At 54.0% G+C, this 21,582-nt stretch overlaps 8 protein-coding genes across 8 annotated transcripts; 3 read left to right on the plus strand and 5 right to left on the minus strand.

The window, feature by feature from the left end:
- Nucleotides 1-3,647: 3,647 nt before the first annotated feature.
- Nucleotides 3,648-4,397, minus strand: AB675_7885 (uncharacterized protein; the record flags this gene model as incomplete). Its single annotated transcript, XM_018148287.1, has 2 exons — nucleotides 3,648-4,196; nucleotides 4,299-4,397. 2 exons carry the CDS (start codon nucleotides 4,395-4,397, stop codon nucleotides 3,648-3,650), a joined length of 648 nt encoding a protein of 215 aa, XP_018001276.1.
- Nucleotides 4,398-4,880: 483 nt separating this feature from the next.
- Nucleotides 4,881-5,340, plus strand: AB675_7886 (Cytochrome c oxidase assembly factor 6; the record flags this gene model as incomplete). The annotated part of the gene is made up of 2 exons (XM_018148288.1): nucleotides 4,881-5,144; nucleotides 5,218-5,340. 2 exons carry the CDS (start codon nucleotides 4,881-4,883, stop codon nucleotides 5,338-5,340), a joined length of 387 nt encoding a protein of 128 aa, XP_018001318.1.
- Nucleotides 5,341-5,466: 126 nt separating this feature from the next.
- On the minus strand, nucleotides 5,467-6,903 carry AB675_7887 (uncharacterized protein; the record flags this gene model as incomplete). The annotated part of the gene is made up of 1 exon (XM_018148289.1): nucleotides 5,467-6,903. The coding sequence occupies one exon, from the start codon at nucleotides 6,901-6,903 to the stop codon at nucleotides 5,467-5,469; it is 1,437 nt and encodes a 478-aa protein (XP_018000982.1).
- A 2,316-nt stretch (nucleotides 6,904-9,219) lies between these two features.
- AB675_7888 (Biofilm and cell wall regulator 1) lies at nucleotides 9,220-11,143 on the plus strand (the record flags this gene model as incomplete). Its single annotated transcript, XM_018148290.1, has 3 exons — nucleotides 9,220-10,113; nucleotides 10,152-10,919; nucleotides 10,973-11,143. The coding sequence occupies 3 exons, from the start codon at nucleotides 9,220-9,222 to the stop codon at nucleotides 11,141-11,143; spliced, it is 1,833 nt and encodes a 610-aa protein (XP_018001149.1).
- Nucleotides 11,144-13,005: 1,862 nt separating this feature from the next.
- AB675_7889 (Vacuolar calcium ion transporter) lies at nucleotides 13,006-14,685 on the minus strand (the record flags this gene model as incomplete). The annotated part of the gene is made up of 1 exon (XM_018148291.1): nucleotides 13,006-14,685. One exon carries the CDS (start codon nucleotides 14,683-14,685, stop codon nucleotides 13,006-13,008), a length of 1,680 nt encoding a protein of 559 aa, XP_018001033.1.
- Nucleotides 14,686-15,532: 847 nt separating this feature from the next.
- On the minus strand, nucleotides 15,533-16,879 carry AB675_7890 (Trichothecene 3-O-acetyltransferase; the record flags this gene model as incomplete). The annotated part of the gene is made up of 1 exon (XM_018148293.1): nucleotides 15,533-16,879. The coding sequence occupies one exon, from the start codon at nucleotides 16,877-16,879 to the stop codon at nucleotides 15,533-15,535; it is 1,347 nt and encodes a 448-aa protein (XP_018001113.1).
- Nucleotides 16,880-18,237: 1,358 nt separating this feature from the next.
- Nucleotides 18,238-19,863, minus strand: AB675_7891 (uncharacterized protein; the record flags this gene model as incomplete). Its single annotated transcript, XM_018148294.1, has 1 exon — nucleotides 18,238-19,863. One exon carries the CDS (start codon nucleotides 19,861-19,863, stop codon nucleotides 18,238-18,240), a length of 1,626 nt encoding a protein of 541 aa, XP_018001262.1.
- A 385-nt stretch (nucleotides 19,864-20,248) lies between these two features.
- On the plus strand, nucleotides 20,249-21,522 carry AB675_7892 (Males-absent on the first protein; the record flags this gene model as incomplete). Its single annotated transcript, XM_018148295.1, has 2 exons — nucleotides 20,249-21,110; nucleotides 21,134-21,522. 2 exons carry the CDS (start codon nucleotides 20,249-20,251, stop codon nucleotides 21,520-21,522), a joined length of 1,251 nt encoding a protein of 416 aa, XP_018001015.1.
- Nucleotides 21,523-21,582: the final 60 nt, after the last annotated feature.

Raw genomic sequence — 21,582 nt, forward strand, 5'->3', positions numbered from 1 at the left:
GATATTAATGATCAGAACAGACAGATTCTCCAGGAGCGAGACTCTCATGGTCTGATGAGCGGCGGTAGTGTTGGCCGAGTGGATGCCAATCAAGCGTAGCTACTCTAACATCCATAGCTGCCCTAGCTTGACTTGATGGATGCGCATTGCGGTACCTTCAGGGTCGATAGCTATGAGTGAAAACAACGGTATTCGTGAAGGCGTCTTGTGAGATTGAATATATGTATGCCCAGGACAGCCCGTCAGAGTGACAGGTACATGCCGGCCTCGATGGCATCGTCGACATCCTTTTCGTCCCAGCAACGAGTTTCTAGCACGCATCGCTGTAGTTAGAGTGTAGTGAAAGTCTCTGCATGGCAGGGTGCGGTCTCCCTGTCTGTGTGCCTTGATAAATAGACGGGGCTCCCGTACTGTGGGACTTAGCCGTGGCCGGATGACGAGCTCGGATTGAGACCGGTTGACCAATGGAGTCAGTTGGAACCGGATGACACCAAGCTATGGGAGACCGGTTGACAGTCGAACCTGCTCGGGACCGGTATGCTATCTGTAGGCACGATTGCGAGTGCTTCAACCTGCTTCAGCTTGTTCAGACAGATGCTCTACCGGTTCTGCAACCACGACGTCGTGCAATAAAAGCTCTGCTAGACTACCTGATAAAGAATACTGCCTATGAATGCAATGTGCAATGCCAAACCAGCAAGCTACCGGCAATGTGTTCGCTCCGTCCCGGCTACCACATGCAGTACAGCAGCAGAGAGCACCCCAGACATCCATCCATGCCGAGCAGGCTACGGCAGACTTTTCGGATCTTAGGGCGGCGGACCACCGCTAGACCGAGCCCGTCCAGCATCGCAGGTATTATCGAACCACCCCATCTGTAATGTGTCCATGTAGAAGTCCACAGTCACTCCTCCGATGACTGCGTAGAAGCTGATGGCGGATAGGCCTTCAAACTCGGGGCCAAAGTCGCCGATCTTGTTCACTGGGTCATTGTTAGCGGCTTGTTGACGAAAGCACAGACACTGATGGCGTTATCTCAGGAACAGAAGACTCACAGTGGCACGGTGGCGTAGTGCATTTCGTCTCCGTCCAGCTCTTCGACGCGCCTTGAACAACGTCGTCGTTTGTGCCAAAGTCATGCTTCCATGGGCTGGCATAAAAGGTACACGTCTGTCCCTCCGCAGCGCGGGAGAAGTCACTTTGGACGTATGCAGCCGTGATATTGAACCAGTAGGCCGGGAGGTCATTGCGAGTGCCTGCGCCAAAGCCGTTGCTGGGAACTTCGTGTGGAGTAAGCTGACCAGAAGAAGCGTTAGCCCCTGAGGCAGAATGAGCCAGGGTATTGCCGGAGACTGGGAGATATGGTTGATCGGGAGGTGGGCCTCGTGTCCAGGATCTGCCCCATGTAAGTAGGGTCTCTGGAGATCCCGCCGGTGGGTCGTCGAACTACACATCGGGGTAAGCAGCGTCGACCGTCGGATTGCCGTACATACCGAAATCTCGAACGCGCCAATCATTCCACAATCGGGCGATGTGGGCGTGGGAGCAGGCTGACTTGTTGCCGTAGCCGATATCTTAGAAGCCAGCCATGAAGGAGTTACTACGCGAATTAGCTGATGTATCGCGTAAGCTTCAATTCCGACGCACCAGTTGAGACCCAATTCGTATCTGTCAGTGGGGGCCCATCGCCAGTGTAGATGTTACAGAATGTTCCCCCATTCGGGCCACCATCGACAAGCGTACAAATCGGACCGGTCGGTGCTGGAGGAGGTTCTGTCGGCTCGGGAGCTCTTGCGACTTCGTAGTAGGCATTCGTCGGGAGTGCAACGGCCGTTGCCAAGCGAAGGCAGCCCAGAAGGACCAGGACCATGGAGAAGAGCTGGATTGCTAGTGAGCAGGATGGCGTTTCGTGCGGATGGCCACTCACCATGATTCCAGTCCCGAAAGTATGGATCGAAGACGACGCACGGCTAGGGTATTGACACTGAAGACGATTCGCGAGTGGTTTCGAAAGAATATGAGGCGAGAAGAGAGTCGGCTGCCCTGAACGTTCGAAAGTGACTAGAGTCACGTGGCTGCGAAGAATCGACAAACGAAGTGAAGAGAAGTGAAGTCAAGCGCAACGACGATAGAAGAGAGGTGCTCACTCGGTAGGCATGATATACCAATATGAAGAAGTCGCGAGTCCACACTCGATCCTGCGCCTGCCACGGTTGCTTCCATTTGCTAACTTCCGCTCGAAGAACAAAGAGCCATCGGCAGCCTGCAGCACTGGCGAGTCACTCTTCCAAGGTTGCCGTGACCTGAGATGTGACTCGCCTCCGGGTACCCCTTTTCGAGGTCGTTATTATTGCGCAGTTCGGCAAATCTCGAATCTCTGAGGGTGTTCTTCTGTCACTTTGAGACCAGAGCTACACGTGTCTGACACATCCCCGTGGTTCTGTTGTACTCGGCAACCAGTACTACCATCCTGGCCGTAGACTGATACGTGAGAACTCGCCCATCTAATGACTCCTTCAACGTGTGGACGCTGTCAAATAGCTCACATATTCAGATGGAACAGATCTGCTTCTCCGCCTCATGTGCCCCTTGCTGCTACAGCCCCGTGACGTGCTGCGCAAGGTCATTAGGATGTGCGAAGTCTCAGGAGCTGGACGAGACGAGAGCTGAAGTTCCTTTCCAAATCTCCAGGGTACCTGCTTCCGTCCGACGAGTGTGCAATCCGTGTAACACCATACCAAGTCCAGAAACTTCGCTTGCAGGCAGTCGCAGTTGAGAACGTGTTCCCGAATAGGAAAGTAAAACTTCCTGATTCAGCTTCTGTTCGTCCATCCTGGCGTTTGAAAAACAACTTCTTGCTTTACACACTGCGCTTTTGCTGCCCCGAACTTCAAATCATCTGCAAACGAAAATGAACGTGCGGCCCCGCTATTGACAGAGGGGAATCCTGGGGGCGCCAGATTTGGGACGGGGCAGGCGTAGCGAAGTTTTGCATTTGTCGCCCGGTCTTGTGAGAGCCATCGCTGCTTCCTTGCCTGTGGCGTTGATTGTCGACCGGCTCCGGCTATGAAGACGGCCGCCGCGCTTCACTCCTACTTCTGCATCGCATCAGCCTCGTCCTCACAACTCCGTCGCCGAAGGCACATTTGAGTGAATACAGCAGGCAGCAAATGGCCATTAGTAATGCAAAGAACAGTGACTGCCGACCGTCTGACCAGTCACTCCAGGATCGTTTCGGTTTACCCCGGGATTCCACTCAATGGAAAGGTATAAGTAGTTGGCTTGTCCTCGACTTGTGCTTGCGCCTTTTCCCTTCTCCAAGTCATGGATGATAATAGAATGCATATGACGCTGTGCCATGCCAAAGTAGCAGTCGCTGCTAGTTGATGCGGCGAGCTTCTTGAGCAGTTGCCGAGGATACATTCGAAGAGATGATATTGATGCGATGTTGCTGCGGATGCCCTTGCCTCGCTTCGCAGAATTTCTGATGGACAAAGGTGCTTCGGTGACTTCTTCTCGCGCCAGCGTGCTGCCATCAGTCTTCCAATCCTGGAACTCGATTCAATCAAATCAATCATTTCGCTTGAACGCTACACTTGCAATATGGTATCGCAGCCCACTCCATGGGCGGTCCAGAAGTCTGATACTCATACACTCTCGTCTGCTCTCTGACCCATCAACCCTTCCCTCTCCTGCATCTCGATGTCTCCATCGCCACCACCGCCGTCCGCTCGAGCCACAGCCTTGTTCGCCTTCGCGCCAAAAGCCCTCAGGTTCTGCACTTCACGCCACCGTACCGCCCAAATACCACAAAGGACCATCAGTCCAACACTTGCAGCCTGCAGAGTCCACCACAACAGGTTGGTTGGAATGGTTCGGGTGTAGAACGATGTCGTCAGAAGGTGGAAGAAGTGAAGCGTCAAAGAAAAGTCAGGGATCAATGATGAAGGTAGCTGGCGTGTCAGAAGGAGAGTTGGTATAACGCTGTTGAGGTCCATGTTGTTAGTCGTGGAAGCCGACAAGGGACGGGAACATGATCCATACGTGATGAAGCCAGTCAGAACGAAGCAGAAGCCAACAACCCAGCCAAGAGTGGTATCGCCTCGAATCCGCCGCCAGTCAAGGAGGAGGGATATGTTGAAAGATTGACCGAGAGTTAGGGTCGTGAATAGGATGAGTATTAGGGCCGTAGCGTACTGGAGATATTCGTGTCAGCTACACGCTTCGACCTTCAGAAGTCCGTCATCATGCCGCCTGGCCGACAGGGCCTGCATTGATGCCTGATCTGTAGCACTCACATATGACAACTGTATCAGAACTATTGCTTTTGCGATTCGCAACGGTGGAAGGTCTGCTAGAGCGCCAGGGCGCGGCGGCCGTCTGCGCCGTGGCGGCATCTTCGCGTACTACCGATAGCTCCGCTGCATGAAGGCGACTTCTACTGATCTGATCTGATCTGATCTGGCCCAATTCGAGTCGCAGGTGGACGCCAGTCAGCAAGGGAGACCTCGTAGGGTTTCGCTACCGTGATTGTGGATCGTTATGTGGCACTTAGGATCCTGAATATCTCACTGAGGGTGCGCGACGCGGAAGAGTACAATGTCGATTCGTGTTGTGATGTAGTGGCGTGGTTGAAGGTAAGGTACCGTTCGAACAAGTTGCCTGATGCAGGTGGTTGAACATGGAGTTGGAGAAACCGATGATGGCGTAGACGACCGCGAGTGAAACTAAATTTCCTACAACCACCACCTACCTCACTACGACTCTGACCAGCGCCCGCGGAACACTCCAACAAAAGCCATAGGCAGCCGGTAGATACACTCGCATCCTCTGTTTTGTGCGTCTTCCCTCGCTCTGCGCCCTCCTCAAATCTCAGTAAAATGGCATACGGTCTTCCCGACTGGCTCACCGGCGGCCCATCCACCACCTCCTCCGCAAATCCCAAAGGCCCACCTCGATCAAACGACGGCGGCTACATAGCGCCCGACAGAACAAAGCGGGAAGTGTGCTACGAGTCACGAGACATCTTCTTTAAGTGCCTAGACAAGCACGATATCCTGGATGCAGTCAAAGACGATGAGAAGGCGCGGCAGAGCTGTCCCGAGGAGGTGACAGCATATGAGCGGGATTGCGCGCGGAGTTGGGTAGGTCCCTTTAGTGCGCGCTCGTCTGATTCGAGTGTGATGCGGGAACCCAGAGCTAACTTCAGGCAATTAGATCAAATACTTCAAGGAGAAGCGAGTGGTAGATTGGAAACGAGATCAAACAATAGCCGCAATACAAGAGGAAGATGCCAAGGCAATAGCAAAGGCGAAAGAGAAGAGAGGCGGCTGGTTTTAGGGCTCGTCACCCGGGGAAAATTGTACAAAATGCCACAAGATGAAGGGGTCGGAGCGGCGGTGTTGATAGATGTCATTCTCCATCGAACCATCGAATTCCAATTCTCAACTTTCGAACAGCCCGGACTCACTGACTGTATCGTCCATCACCGTCCAAGGGCCCCATGACAGCACCCACCATGACAGCAGCCTCGCGCTCCCAATTCCCGACGATGGACTCTTGGCTACCCGTCCCACCAAGAACGCTCGCCGGCATCTTTGATCCTCGCAAGACGCATTCCCGGATCTCGGACCTGACAGTATCCCTTTGACTTCGCAGTGTCCGCGCCGAGATTCCTCCTCGGTTCAGAATTTCCTGTACTCGTGTCCCGAGAGATGCTGCTAGCGATCGCCAGAAATACGATGGAAGAGATGCTGTGTCTAAGGAGGTCAGGAGTGGCGTCAGAAGATTGTCGCTTCCTTCTCGTCCGTCTTCGAAGCTGAGGTGGTCCTCATCATCATCTTCAGCTGCCTGCTCTTTCTGCTCCAGCTCCTTCTGAAGCAAGGGATGCTCCGGAGCCTGGATACTCTGCAATAGTGCCTCTAAAGCAACAATGTTCTGACATCGTGCGCTGACCTCGATAGTCGTCTTCTCTAAAGTCGGAAGCTGAGCCAGCGCACGGCCAATCGCTGCCGAGCTCGAAGTTATCGCGGACTGTAGATAGCTCTGTAATGCTCGGAGGAGGTATTCAGGTTCGAAGTCCGCTTTTCGCATTGCCTTGCCATCTATTCTCGGTGCTGGACTGAGCACATACAGCATATGCGCTGCGCTTGTGAAACGGGAACGATTGTCTTCAGCATCCTTGAAAGTGGTGCTGGCAGCCGATGGGCCGATGAGGCTGCTGACGGAGAATTCGCGGACTGTTCGCCTGGCGTAGTCTAGTAGGCGCGCCTCACCGTCTTCGAACACTCGTCCTCGAAGACTTCGCACCAAATTGATGCGGCTGAGGTCGACGCCATCCGGTCCGCCTATTAGCTCCTTGAAGGATAGAAGTATGGTACATGCCCGCAGAAGCGCCCTATGATCCTCTTTGCCAGCCCTCGAGCTTCCAAGACCCGAGTCTGACAGAGCCGTCTCGAACTGGCGTGCTACATTGACGATTCTCTGCACAAGCCGTCCTAGTCGAAGAACCTCCCAACTTCGTGACGCACTGATCTTAGCTTCCACAGCTCTATCGTACCGCTCCGCGACTTCCTTCTCAAGGCGAGCAAACCTGGCATTCAAGCGCTGTCTCTCGTCTTCTACGCGAGTGAGGATCCTTTGAGCAGCCTCATTCTGCGTCTTGGTGTAGTCCAAAATGTCTATGGCAGACCGTGACGTCAGCGTGTGTATGTGAGAGTCAATTTCTTGTACATCGAACAAGACTCGAGACAAGGCTGTGCTAAGATCCACATTCGCGTCTGAGGCATTGTTGGTGCGTTGTACCAGGGCTGCAGCATGCTCGTGTGGCGAGAAGTTGGCTGCGGTGAGGGCATCAATGTCGATATACGACGACGTAGATCCCTCTTGATCTGCTGTGGCCATCGCGTCTGGCCTCCCGGCTCATAAGATGGCACGCTGCTGGTGCAGAACCTCCTTCATCCACTGACCGTTCACCGCTGATGGATCATGAAGCTTCGTGACCAGGAGCCAGACAGATTGCGCTGTTGCCGGGTTATGCGATGATCTTCGAATGTGTCCCTGTGTAGTCAGACATGTTTACCTAGGTATTGCGGGCTTTAGGGACATTCACACCTGCATTCAGTCAACCACGATCGACGTCGAATGTCGCTTGGCGCCAAGATGCCTTTTGTGGCAGGTGTCTAGAAGTTCAGGCGTAGACGCGTGTCCTCACGTCCAACCACGTAAGATGCTGCCACATACCGCCAGGTGCCGTGTAGCTGACTGTGGGCAAGGCGCTTTGCCACGATGTGTACCATGTTCACAGCACAACTGGATGTCGACTAACCACGCGATCTAAAGTGAACGTCTGCATCGCAGGCAGGTATGGCGAACCATCTTGTAATTTTAGCTCAGGGCAACTTTTAGGTAAGGCGCGGGCGAGGGTCAAAGGAGCCACTGTGGCGCAATTAATAAGGTACAGGTACAGGCACGATGGTGGCTCCGCCTGAGATCGAGCTTAGCAGGCACGAGGGCTACTAATAGGATTTCGGCTGCAGGTACGGTCCCTCCTGTTGATCAGTGACCTCTGCCCAGCTTCGGATTCTATGTGGTGAATTGCCGGCGCATTGTGATTCATGGCAGACTCCTTTGAGTGCCATGAATTGGCATGCCGAATACGGTTCACGCACGACCGCTAGATCGCAACCTCCGGATCACAATCTGGTGGGCAGGTCAACAAAAGGGCAATGCGAAAGCTGCGGCTGTGAGTGGGCGCCATCTGGCCATGCTCTCTCGAAGCAGCCTAGGCGCCTACTTCTTATGCAAGATCGGTCGCTCTACCCCCGATGGGCCACCCAGGGTCTGATCGAAGGCCATGGCGTTCGCAGTCCTTCCAACAGACCCAGCAGAGAACCAGCACACCCCGCTGGTGCGCATGCTGAAGGCGTCGTGCAACCATATAGGCGATGCTGCCAATTATGAGCCTTCATATAGTGCGACAGAGCGCATCCCGGCATAATCAGTGCTGCATGTGATCAAGTGCTCGAAGGAAGTCTGCTGTGTTCTAGACGACCTCGCAATAGGCGTTGGATGACAGACTTTCCGTGGTCGAAAGAGCGGTGAATGTAAGGAACGCATTTATACTTCGAATTCTTCTTTGACCAGACCATGTTATGTGTTCCTCCGAAGTCCAACCTGTGGATTCTTCGTATGCGAGAGGCACCGATGCCAGGTACAAGAAAGGTACGCTGAGGTGTACCTCGGAACCGAGCCGCTTCTAGGGCGCGCTTACAGAACGATATACTCTGTCGGGCACTGGTTCGCCAATGATGAACAAATGAGAGCTGATGCCTTAGAAGGACTCTTCGGGTGATCAACTGCAGCAAGGCTTGGACGAAAGCTGTCGAAGTGCACCCCTCCTGGCGCACGAGCCTCTAAAGGTAGGCACATGTGCAGCGGGATTTGCCCCGCTCCTTCCCTAGAGATCCTAGTCTGGGTCGAATCTTATGCATGCAAGACATTGGCGCCGACACGTCGACATCATCAGTGTTTGAACACCAGCAGTCATTCATCATCTCACCATCGAACATTGCTCCGCCACGCTGTCGTGTAGAGTCTCACTCTCCGCGGCTTGCGCAGGGAAGACTGTTCCTGACTCAGATCGAGCGTAAATCCACGACCGCCGAACCATGGTACGGCCCTACATCATTTAAGCGTGTGCGTGGACTCGGTCGCACTTCACTGGGGCCCGCAAAGGCAAAAGGCTGATCCAAAGCCGGCCCGCTGAACTCGAGCCGCTGATCCCCCAAAAACCTGCCACCTTCTTAGATGGTGCCTTTGCCTTTCATCCAGAACTCATCACTACCATCGCATCCAGCCTTTCATACAATTCGATCCTCCGCTCCAGGTGACCAGCGGTTTGCACATATTACTGAATAAGTTTCGAGACCATCTACACGTGGCATCTCGATGGCTACTGTTGGGTGCATCCATCACTAATGACACGCATCTCCTTCGATCTTTATCTCCAAACGTACGATTCTGGTGCCGCACCCCACCTTGCCACTATTACAGTCATCTGCCAGGTGACCCGGGTTAAGGCACCCGCCACTATCGTCGTTCCTGAGAGTGACGTCCTGGACCTATTTCCAATCCTGCCTATCGGACTCTATCAAGACGACTTCGACACATCGACCGGACGGATCTACGTAACAGGTTGTGAGCGCCTGCAAACAGGCCATGACGACTCTCAACATCAATAGTCTCGTCGAACATGAGGCTGAGTCGGATGCGACCACTCCAAAGGCCGATCGCTTTGCTCATGGCGCTTCCGCTCGAGATCAGCAGCCTTACGACGGCGACACGAGCATAACCACACCTAAACCTACCGTTGCACCTACCCCAGACACCCGCAACTCGACACCTAATGACGACGACAATGAGGCTATGGACCTAGACGAAGAGCAGGAGAATGAGGACTCAGATGGCGAAGGCGATGAGAACTCCAGGAAGAGAAAGGGACAACGATTCTTTTGCGTCGACTATCCTCCCTGCAGCCTCAGCTTCACGAGATCAGAGCACTTGGCCCGCCATATCCGCAAGCATACGGGTGAACGGCCATTTCAATGTCACTGTAGCCGCCGCTTCTCCCGCTTGGACAATCTTCGTCAGCACGCTCAAACAGTACATGTCAACGAGGAAATACCAGCCGAATCCCTAGCCGCCACCGGCACACGCTTTCAACGACAGATCCGGACTGATCGTGTCCGGCAGAATCCTCGTCCGCGCAGCGGCACAATGGGTAGTACGGGTGGCCACAGCAGAGGTCATTCTCGAAATCTGTCAAACTCTAGCATAGCCTCGACGACATCGGGATACAGCACCGTAACCGAGGCTAAAAGGAGGCCGCCACCACTACTAATGGCCAACGAGTCCAGCAGGGTACGAATAGGTGAACCTCCTCAAACGCCTCCGCCGCAGGGCTATTACAACGCACCTCATTCTCCGAACGGCCTAAGTACTCCAACGTCTGCGACCTTCTCTGCGATGCCGGGTAGCCCAGCTTCCCGCCATCCTATGCTTCTCCCCAGTCCTCGCATTCGCGTGCCTCGAGCCTGGACCACTATCCTCATCGTCGGTTATCTGTGCCTTCTGGTGTGAATCCCTTCCAGCAGTCCTATGGCCAGCCTGGACCATCGCACGGCTCATCATCACAAAGTAGCGTATATGGAAGCCCCACGACCGGCCACTTTCCCGGCGGCCCTAGCCACTATTATCCTCCTGGCGAAGATCCGCGGCGGCGCACGTGGCACCCGAGCACCTTGACGAACACGAACTACAACTACGGAAGACCCGCCACCAGCGGGCTGGCGCACTCGCAGACTCCTGATGGCCCGTTTCCAGCACACACTCAACAAGCGACTGCGGCAGCCAGTCAAGGTTTTCGATTGCCAGGCATAGAGACCTTCGACGATTCGACCAACCGTCGTGATCGAGGCCTTTCACCTCCTCGACGTGTTCCGAGTCCTGTGCATCCGGGATCCGGATTTGGTCCTCCAAGGATGTCCGAGTATCCGCCTCTGGACGATAACGGACAGATAGCTCGACCGAGCAGTTCTTGGGGACAGTCGACCCTGGATGATCTCCAACGGGTCGAAGCTCAACAGCAATACCCTGCACCCTATCACATGGGCCCACCGCCACCACACATGACACAGCCTCACCACATGGAAGCTTACCAGTCAGGCCGTGCTGTGCCCTCACAGCGTCAGAAGTGGAACGGGCCTCATGCCGCAAGGACATCTCCTGAGGACTCGAGCAGCAGCGAAGGCATCAAGACACCCGGCACTGCTACTGTTGAGGTCCATCCGATGATCATGCCCAGCAGTGGCTTCATTGAGCCACAGCATCATATCATGCAGCCTGAAGGCCAATCTCAGGTTCGTCACAATTCAAGTTGCCCACCAAATCCTCCTCATGCTAACCCTCGCAGGCATGCATAGATCCCGTAGTACGCGATCCTTCACCCTATGCCCAACGCATCTCCCAGGGCGGTGCAGGAGATCGAGTCTCCGCCGGCAGCGGTGGTATGAATGGATTGGACGCCCTTGTTGCAGCGGCCGAGCGAGACGAGTCAACGACACGAGACGACAAAATGCACTAGGAATCATACCTCAATCAGTGTCACGCTTAATGTGCCACAAATCGATCTACTGGTATAGAAGAGGACAAGGATTGTTACGAAGCATGACGGTGTGGCAGATGATGGGGGCGACGCGACGACTCGATATTCTTCCGACGGCCTCTTCCGATGTTTTCACGAGAGATACCCCTTTTATTCATGGTTTTGATTCTTTCATGATGAACATTCTTTGGCTGGCTGCGCTTTGCACTTTGCGGTCTGCAACGTTGGACGACTTCTAATGAATATAACTGATTGGGTTGTGGGCTGCATTGGGTACGCGCGCATTGCATTGGATTCGTTCATCGACATGCTTTCCGGGATGCAGTGAATGTTTTGGCACAGAAATGACGGCACGGTGCAAGACGGTTCGGGAGGGTTCTGCTTTTATGATATACAAGTTCTAATCGAATCATACATCCCTTCTCGCATTCTCACCAAGCCTTCGACCTGTCCATGCCTTCCCGTCTACGATCCGTCAATCCAATACCTATCCCCATCATCCGTCGAAACATGCCCCGTCACTTCGCCTCATCCTACTGGCTCTCCCCGTGCCTTTCGTAGCGAGCTTGAGGTTTCCCTTGAGCTCCAGATTCTCAGCAGTTCATGTCCTTAGCCGCCGAAACGGGTGCCGGCGCAGATGCTAAATACGAAAATCCGCGGCTTTGGACAGCTGTATGCGTCGAAGCATCCGGCCCACGATCAGAGGCGCATACGTTGGCTGGAGTCGTATGTTGGCTGGAGTGGGGTACGTTCAGCCTGTCTAGCTTAAATGAATAGTCTTCTGGTCAGGGGGAAGATTTCGTGCACAGGACTCCTGTTCTGGGCAACCCGTCGTAGAGCACAAACGTCGCAGCAGAAGAGAGTGAGGCAGTGACGATGAGGGAAATAGCCTATACCGACAGCTGTCATAACGGTCGGCATAGGCTAATCCTGAGCACACTAACCTAGCATACCTAGCAGAACCACATGCCCTGATCCTTCCTAGCATGGCCCAACCCTAGCACTAACTCTGAGCACACTGACAGCAGCTAGCAAATGGCGAAAGCGAGGGAGGGAAGGAGCGAGGGAGGGAAGGAGCGAGGGAGGGAAGGAGCGAGGGAGGAAATGGGCGAGGGAGAGGGAGAGAGAGGGCAGGCGCACGTGACTCGCGCGGAAGGCGGGAGGGCCTCGCAAGGCTCGATCGGAAAGAGCACAGGATCCTGGAGGGAAGGCGCGAGGGATCCGGAAGGAAGGCATGCGGGCTTCGGAGGAGAAGGAGCGAGTGAGGGGAGGCGCGAGCGAAAGGAGACGCGAAGGAAGGAGAGGTGGACGTGGAGGGCGACGACGATGCGGACTTGAAGGTAGAGGACGTTGGACGTGGTGATCGAGGGGGGAGGCCCAGGCGGCCTCCGAGGTAGGCTGACGATTGTTCCAGGGTGCTACGAAGCACAATGCCTAGCCATACACACGGATTGACGCCAGTGTCTCGCCAAAGAGCAGCTCGTATTGCTAGAGAAACTCGTTTGCTGCGCGTGTGGAGCGAAGCATATCCTTGTACGCCGATCTTAGGGTAACGGAGAACAGCCCGTTCCCGTAACGTTCAGTCCGTCGTCATGCGCCATATTGTTGCTCCAGCAGCGCAACTTTGCTCCCACCTCGTAGGTCTCGTTGATCTGTAGTCCGTCGACCTCAGAAACGCCTGACCAGTCGGAGCCATCGCTCACAGCGGCCGCCTCGTGCCTCGGATTTGCCACGTTCCGTCCAAGACCTGTTCCTAGGATGCAGCTATGTTCCAGCAGATCCCAAGGCTTCTCCTCCTTCACAACCATGAAAGCCTCGCAGGTAACATTTTGACCAGGCTCCTAACGCGCGGCTCCCGTCGCCGTTCCGGTACTGGGGTTTTGATTTTCGCTGTCCGGAAAGAAATACGCTCCCACCGCAATGATGATGTAGCAAGCACACAACAAGGCGCCCTCCAAGTAATTGCTCCGTCCATCCAGAACCAAGAAGTTGACAACAAAGGTACTGACGAACACCGACACCGTCTCGAACAGATTGAAGTACAAAGTCATGGGTTTGTCCATAATCCAGCCAATAATAACCACAAGGGGTGTGATGAATAGTGCAATTTGGATACTCGACCCTAAGGCCACCCCGAGACTCAAGTCAAGCTTGTTTTTGGCGGCGACAGTGACCGCAGTAACGTGCTCGGCTGCGTTGCCGACGATCGGCAGGATGATCAGGCCTATGAAGGCCTCCGAGAGGGGAGTCGACTCGACCATGTGTTGGATGGAACCAACCAGAAATTCGGCACAAAGGGCGACTAGGGCCGTTGAGATCAACAGAAGGATGATCGCTGTGATTTGAGAGAGCTCGGGTTCATCGGACTCGTCGCCGCCATTGGCATTCTCTGCTGCTGCGAGATTGGAAGCACGTGGGGTCAGGGCGCCTGGCGAGTGTGTAAGGGTCAGCGGTGGATAGCTCTGGGCGGCCTCTGAACGCAGGCGACGAATTGGATAGCTGTTCGAATTTGTATTGTTCTGTGATTGGGAACGGAAGACGGGAGGTGCGAAAGAGCGTTGCTTAAGTCCCATCCTCGGTCGGGTCTGGCCAGGCGTGGTGGGGTGTGGTGTTGTTGAAGCACGCACTGGAGCAGCCAGTGGCTCTTTGCCCTTCTCGTTGAAGTCGGCAGTCGTGGAAGTGGCTGCATCAGAGATCTTCTCCGTCTCGGGTTCAGCCGCGTCTGGCTGTGGCTCCTCAATCTCGACCTCCTTCCTGCGTCGTCCCAGCTTTTTGATGTTGAGCCTTTTTCTGACTCGTCTCTGAGATCCTGATGCAGTCGATAGCGACGTTGTCGAGGAGGACGAGGTACTGCTAGAGTTCATCCTGGCGAGTATCCCTGGGCCAGGTCCTGGGTGGGTCTCTGCGTCGATGACGGCCTGCGGGATGCCTTGGTATAAATAGGCATGAGATTTGAGTTGGAAAGCCAGGTACAGCAGATACATAAGCAGCAAAATCACGGCTGTTCCTCGGCTTAGCTTCAGCACGGCCTCGTCGCCAGCCTCAATGTCGTCAAAAGATGCGTGAAATGCAGTCGGGATGAGCAAGCTGAGTACTGCTAGCGCGAGCAACGCTGCCGACATCTGTGTGACGAGACTGTCGTATACTTGCTCCCGGTACTGAAGTCCACCTGCCACGAACGCCATGCCCAGGATCAACAGGAGGTTGGCAAGAATTGATCCAACCAGGGCGGCTTGAACGACTCTTATCTCATTCTTGACTAACGCAATAATGAAGATGATGAGCTCGACTGCGTTGCCGAAAGAGACATTGATCAGTGCTCCGAGGGTAGGTCCCATCCTATGAGCAACAGACTCCGTGGCGAATGTCAGAAGACCGGCCAGCGGTATGACGGCGACGGCATTGAGGGCGAAGACCACACTGTCGTTGATACCAGCGAAGTGCACGGCGATGCCGGCCGGCACAAATATCAGGAGGACGTTGAGCATGAGTGGAAAATGATGCGCCGGGTATTCTCCCATATTCGACGTGTGACGGGGACCTTCGCTTTCGATGCCACGGGTCCAGTGCCGTTTGGATCATGACTCTCCTCATCCCCGGTCTGATTGTTAGGCGGTGGCACGCCCGCCGCAGCGCTGACTTTTGCCCATGGGACGAAGCCGTGCTTCAAGGCCGAATCATGGGCGCGAGTCCTGATGCGATCTAGGATTGAGGTGTCAGTTGAGCGAGCTGAATATCTGAGGTGATGATTCGCGACTCACGCATTGCACACAATAGGTGTTATTGCATGACCACGAATATGGGCGGAGGCGATACGCGTAGTGTCGTGAATGGAAATATCTTAGCCGCGAAGGGCACAACGACAGACGGTGTGAGTAGGGAGTCCCAAATTTGCCAAGCGGAAATGGCACTGGAGGACGCGTCAGCTATTCCAGAATGCCCTCGATTTAGTAGAGTGCACTTTGATTCTGTGATGATAGTAAAGATGGCGGACACTAAGATAGAAGGCCAAGCAAGTGTGAAGCAAGCGAGGCGAAGCTCATCCAAGGTCCTCTTGCATCAACTTGGCCATGGGAACGCGACTTGGGGATTGACAGGGGATCATCTCCACCACTTGGCACCGATCCAGTCGGAGATTGGCCTCGGAGCAGGGGGTGCCGTCATTCAGAGTTAGGGGTGACGTATTTATGAGATTCAGATGGGGCGATGATGCTTTGCCAAATGCTTATAAGAATAACAAGCCTCACACTCTTGTGCACGGCGGGATCTGTACATCGGGCCTTTCTCGTTGTGATGATGAGAAGGGCCTTCACAATAGCAATAGAGCCGCTGGTCTACACAGCTCAACGTCCTATGCGCCTGACAGATCTATCCTACGTACGCAGCGTACTTGCCCAGCACATCGTCTTCCTTCAGAGCTGCAATCTCCTTCTCGGTTCCGCACAAGGCAACACTAATATCACCGTTCCGATCAGCGGGTAATATGATACTACAGCCAGGAGCTGCCGGCATCCCGCCCGGTACACGGACTGCCAACGTGTATCCACCCATCGAGGCTCCGAAGTCCAATCTGCTAGTTTTCAGGTTCCCGTAGCTACTGACTACAAAGTCCCAGTTCAGGTTGAGCTGGGCTCCGCTTATAATGAGCGACTTGTCCTCCATTCTATCGAGTACTGTAAGATATGCACGGAGATGGCGAATGATCTTGTCCTTGTTGAGCAGGAGTCGAAGCCTGCCTGCGAGATCTCCGAGGGACATTTTGGTAATTTCGAGCCGAGAGTATACGCAATCGACCATGTGTCCAAGGTAGCTGTCGATCCCAAGGTAAGGACGTGCCGATACTGTCCGTGCGAGAAGCGAAGTTGCTGGGAATGCGTCCGGATGTATGTTTGATCGAGCGACACAGGTGCGCTGCCAGAAGAGCGCGGAGATGGCATCGTCCGTCGAGACGTATGGCGCGACGCTCTGCTCAGCGGCGGCTGTCTTAAGTGCACTCGACCCAGATCCACTCAGCGAGAAAGATACCCACTCTGCCGGCTCAAGTGATATCGCAGGCGCGTTGGGAACAATGAGAGAGTCGTCCAGCTCGTTGCCTGGCTGATAGTCCTTCTCGAGCAATGCAACAATTTCTCTTCGATCTGCATTTGCCTGGCGAACTTCGTCGTCGGTAAGGGCCTCGTTTCGGCAGGCTTTGGCCAAGTGCTCAATGACAATGCCCAATCCGGTCATGTCCATGGTCGAGTGGTTGCCTGCGATCGTGAGCAGCATGCCTCCTTGGACGAAATTGGCTTGCAGGAGTAGTACAGGAGCCAGCTTGTCGTAGCCATCACTGTGCCACGTGAGCGCAATCGGCGGTACCAGTACCTCTGCTTGCAGCATAGACAGGGGAAAGCCTGTTCTAGCCAAGTCCTCAATGCTTGGAACACCTTCTGAGCTCAAGTCCTTCACAATAAGAGGTATCTTCCCCTCGTTGCGCACAATCTTCCGAGTACCAGTATGGGTGTCATCGCGGCCCTCGTAGATGACTTTGCCGGCTAGCCATGGTATCGCTGCGGTCAGCCGCCGTAGAGACGCTTCCAGATCTGACACTACGCTTTCCTGACTTTGCGACGCAGGCAACGAAAAAGCCAGCACGAGAGCCATGTATCTCTTGATGAACGGCATGTTGCCGAATATATCGACCAGGTGGTCAAATTGTGAGAAGTCGGCCTCCATCATGTGGTTGTGTCCTGCCTGATACTGGACTGAGTGATCAGATCGCAGGATGCTGCGAAGCAGAGATCAGGGCAGATACTTGTGGTCGTATACTTACACTATCGTGTCCGCCTCGCCACGATGTCGTCCGAAGCTGAGCTTCCAAGAAGCCGCCCACGTTCGATTTGTGCGGGATGGAAATCCCAATTGCCGCATTGAGAGTAGTGCGTGCATCATACCTCGTAGCAGACGCAACGATGCCATGTCAAGTTGGCTTGAAGGAGGAAATACTTCTGTGTATGCTCAGCGCTATCTGACATACCACACACTATACTGTGGGAGGAGGCAATCACATTGGCGCTCGCGACAACAGTATCAGCGGCTAGCACCGATCTATATTCCTGCTCTACGGTCAGCTACCGTCTACCCTTGCCATCGCTAGAGGCGACAACGATGATTCGGAGACGCTCGGTGTAAGCTCGCTTGGCTCGGAGTAGGTGTGTTGAAGTATACATCAAAGATGAGTGCAACTGGGCAAGGATTTGCTGATCAACCTGGGAGATTTTGTTTCGGGCGAATACGTGAGCGATCCATCGTCACTCGGTCTCAACGAGTAATCGTTCGGCGGCGCTCGGACTTGATGAACTAGACGTAGAGAAGACTCTGATACTGTCAACCAAGAATGAGGCAGATGGGCATGAGACGCCGGTTGAGTCTTGATACTTACTCCTTGTCATCCGGCTTGGAACGAGCCCTTTTTCATCCGGCGCTATCAAGATCCTGAGATGTACGCGACTTCCTTGCCCTGTGTCTCCTGGACGCATCTGGTCAGGGTTCAAGATGCACGATGCCGCTAATGCCAATTTAAGTCCCTGTCCGCCGGTCCGGGACAAAGTCGTTACATGTCACGAGTGACTTGAGATGACGAGCCGTCGGATGTCTCTGAATCCACAAGTACAGTGAATGCTTCCTAATCAGTCAGGGACGCGATTGTCTCGGTTTGCCTCGCATAGCTCCTTTGTCGAAGTGGTATAAGTGGTCAGTTGGCTTGTTCATGACTCTCGTTCTCTTTTCTTCCTTCCCAATATCCGGCAACACTAGCGAGTGGAATGATGCTTCATTGTCATGCCCAGGCACTGCCTTCTACTGCCTGGTGGGACGAGCAACTCAGTGATATGGGCCAGCCCCGTCCTGAGACCGCATTGAAGGAGTGCATTCAAGTCAGAATTGGTCTTACAACGCGACAGTCCATGCTGGGACAACGTAGAGATGGATAGTATAATTCCGTTCTACCAATGTTACCTGAAGAATGTGCTGACGCCAGTCCATGCCCGCTGCCATCTGATGTGTCCCTGATCATGCGTCGAAGTCTGTAGCGCTCATCCAAAACCAGGAAAGTTGAAAGGCATGCCGCCTCCTCCGCCGCCACCGCCGCCTCCAGTCGAAAACTTGAACTTCTTGCCGCCTCCACCACCGCCTCCTTGCTGGAACACGAATTGTTGGCCGCCGCCCATAGGGAAACCAAACGGCATTCCACCTTCAAACGGATTTCCTCCCTGTCTCGCCATTGGATCATTCGGGTCATCACCGCTGTCGAATCTCTGCTTCAGCTCTGGATCACTTAGCACCTCATATGCCTCGTTGATGGCAGCCATTTTCTTCTCCGCATCTTCTTTCGAGATTCCCTGCGCATGTGCCTTGTCTGGATGGTAAATCTTCGTCGCAGATCGATACGCTTTCTTGATCTGGCGTTCGTCGGCGTTGCGATCGACGCCAAGGATCTTGTAATAGTCTTTGTTTTTCGACTTTTTGAGGGCCAGTTGAGCTTCCTGCAACTTCTGGGCGATCGAATTGGCTTCTGATGGATGGTGCTCTTTGGCAGTGTTGAGAGCATTGATGGCTGCCTCGTAGTTCTCCGCATCGAGATGGGCTTGCGCTTGATGCAGAAGGCCTCGGAGTGAGTGAGGGTCGAGTTGCAGTATTTCTTTGCAATATGGCGCTGCTTTTCGATGGTTGTTCATGCCCATGAAAGTCTCACAAGTCTTCTCGAGGTAAATTGTGTACAGACCCTGTGAAGCCGCAGGATGAATGTACCCCTGTTCTCGTTGAGCGGCGAAGCCAGTCTTGATATCGGCAAGTAATCCTGGCTCAGTGTCCGGCGTGCTGCCTGTCAATTCTTTGCTGGCCTGATTGTACTTTTTGGACGCCAGCAGGTCGTCCACGCGTTTCAAAGCCCTTGAGAGAGCCTTCTCATCTTTGAACAGCGCCTTGCAAGGCTTGTAGTCCGGATCTGATTGCAAGCACTTCTTCACGTTGGCCAGAGCAGGATCTACTTGTCCGAGGCTGTACAACTGCATGCTCGACATATGGACGTACGGCTCCAATAGCGACGGCTGGATCTGCAGCACGTGTTGTAGGTCGCTGATGCCCATCTCGATCTCTCCCTTCTCCAGTCTGCATCGTGATCGTAATTGTCGCAATGCCAACGAACCAGCCGCAGTCATGATAGCCACGCCGGCATTGTTGACGCAGGAATCCCAGTCCTTCACTTTCTCGGCTTCGAACGCGATATATGACGCACCCTCAGCCTCCTCGAGCTGTTTGAGCTCCTCTGCTCCCTTTGCGCCGGCATCCTTATAATCCTTCTTCGCGGCCTCCCATTCTGCGTTCCTCGCCTCAATCTTCGCTCTTTGTAGAAGCGCTGCTTCGAATCCTGGCTTCAGTCGGAGTACGGAGTCGAAGTCGGACTTGGCTTGTGTATGCCTGCCTGCAGACAAATATGTTGCGCCCCGTTGAAAGAGAGTCAGGTAGTCAGACGAGTCTTTCTTTATCGCGGCATCGAAGTACTGGAGAGCCTCGTTAGTCGCTCCTCGGACGCGCGCCGCCTTTGCAGAGGCTATAAGATGTGCAACTGGCTGCTCGTGGAGGTTGTCCTCGGCGCTGCAAGGGAGTGTGAAGCCTAGGACCGCCACTAGCAGGGCGAAATCTCTAAGACGATGAAGCATGGCGGCTAGAAATCAAAATTACTGGACAGGAAAACAGTCCTGACTGCCTCGGAAGGACTCCAGCATATTAAGACACGATTGAAAAGTGAATGATGTACACAACGGCTTTTCAGGGCACTCTTTTGTTGAAGTGAAGTGAATGATCTGGCCTCAACTCGGACCACTCCAACTTGATGCAGGGGCCACGGCTTTGGGGAAGGCGCCCACAGCCTTGGCGTTCGAGGGGTGCATGACGATGCTGCCTTTTCATTCACGACCGTCCTTGGGCCAGTGCACCGAATGCAATTCTTCACTGCATCTTCACAATGGACGAAGCTCTTACCATCATAGGTGAACATCGCTGACGAGTAGACTTATTCGGCATGATCTCAACCTTGTCACAGCCATGGCCGAGCTTGTCAATAGCCCGCTGGGCACTCGGCCGTCGTTGGGAGGCACTCCAAAACGACGAGCATCCATGAAAGTCTTGATGCGTAATGTGCGCGAGGTCGTCCTGGGAAATCTGTGCTTCGAGACATGGTACTTCTCACCCTATCCGGATAACATCATCAAGGGTTCTCGTGCAAAGCCTACCGATACTGCCGTACAAAATCTCACCACCCTGGGCGGCGATGGGATCAAGCAAGATGGAATCGTCTGTGAACGCCTCTACGTATGTCCACTCTGCTTTCGCTACACACCCGATGAAGTGAACTACGCGCAGCATATTATGTTTCATCAGGAGAAGCAGAAGTTTGGCGAGCTAATGCCTGTGCCCGATTCGGCGGAGAAAGTGTACGAGTGGGATGGCTATGTGGTTTGGGAGGTCGATGGCGAAGCAGAGAAGCTCTACTGTCAGAACCTTTCGCTCTTTGCGAAGCTTTTCCTGGAGCAGAAGAGCGTCTTCTTCGACACTGGTGGATTCAGGTACTATGTGCTGACTTACACGGCGCAAGGGAGCAAGGGCAGAGGTCGAGGCCGCAAGCGTGCTTCTTCTGGCGTGGATGAGCCGCTGTTCAAGACACAGGTTTTGGGGTTCTTCTCCAAAGAGGACTTGTCGTGGGACAACAACAATCTGGCGTGCATCCTTGTCTTCCCGCCTTACCAGCACCGTCAGCTGGGGCAGTTATTGATGGCTGTTTCATACAAACTGAGCGGCTGGGAATGGGAAGGAGGCATTATTGGTGGTCCCGAGAAACCATTAAGCACAATGGGCCGAAAAGCCTACCTGCGATTCTGGTCAGAGCGGATTGCTCGCTTCTTCATGGGTCAGTCCCTAGATCAAGACCAGCATCGATCTTTGAAAAGACAACCAAACGAAAGACGGGATTCGCAAGAGAGGAGATGACTGTGAAAGACATCGGCGACCGGACTGGAATGCTTGCGGAGGATGTCATAGCAGCGCTCAATGACATGGGAATCTGCGATATCAAGCCAGCGAAACGGAAACAGAAGATCTCAGGCGAAAACTTGGACACTAAAGTCATCAATGGTCACTCTGACGCAGAGGAGTTCGAGCCAGCAAAGATGGTGGTATCACGAGCGAAAGTGTTGCTATGGATCGAGAATCATAAAGTCGATCTAGTTGCGCCTGCCAGGGAAGAGGGCTTCCTCGGGGAATGGGCTCTAAGTGACGCTAGTGACGAAGTGGAAGAAGCTGAGGATCAGTCCGACGCTTGATCGTCAAGGTGACGCGGTCGACGCAGGCTGTCGGGATCGCGAGATGAAAACACGATTGTA

Source organism: Cyphellophora attinorum (genome assembly GCF_001299255.1).
Source record: "Cyphellophora attinorum strain CBS 131958 chromosome Unknown Contig10, whole genome shotgun sequence".
NCBI classification, from domain to species: Eukaryota; Fungi; Ascomycota; class Eurotiomycetes; order Chaetothyriales; family Cyphellophoraceae; genus Cyphellophora; species Cyphellophora attinorum.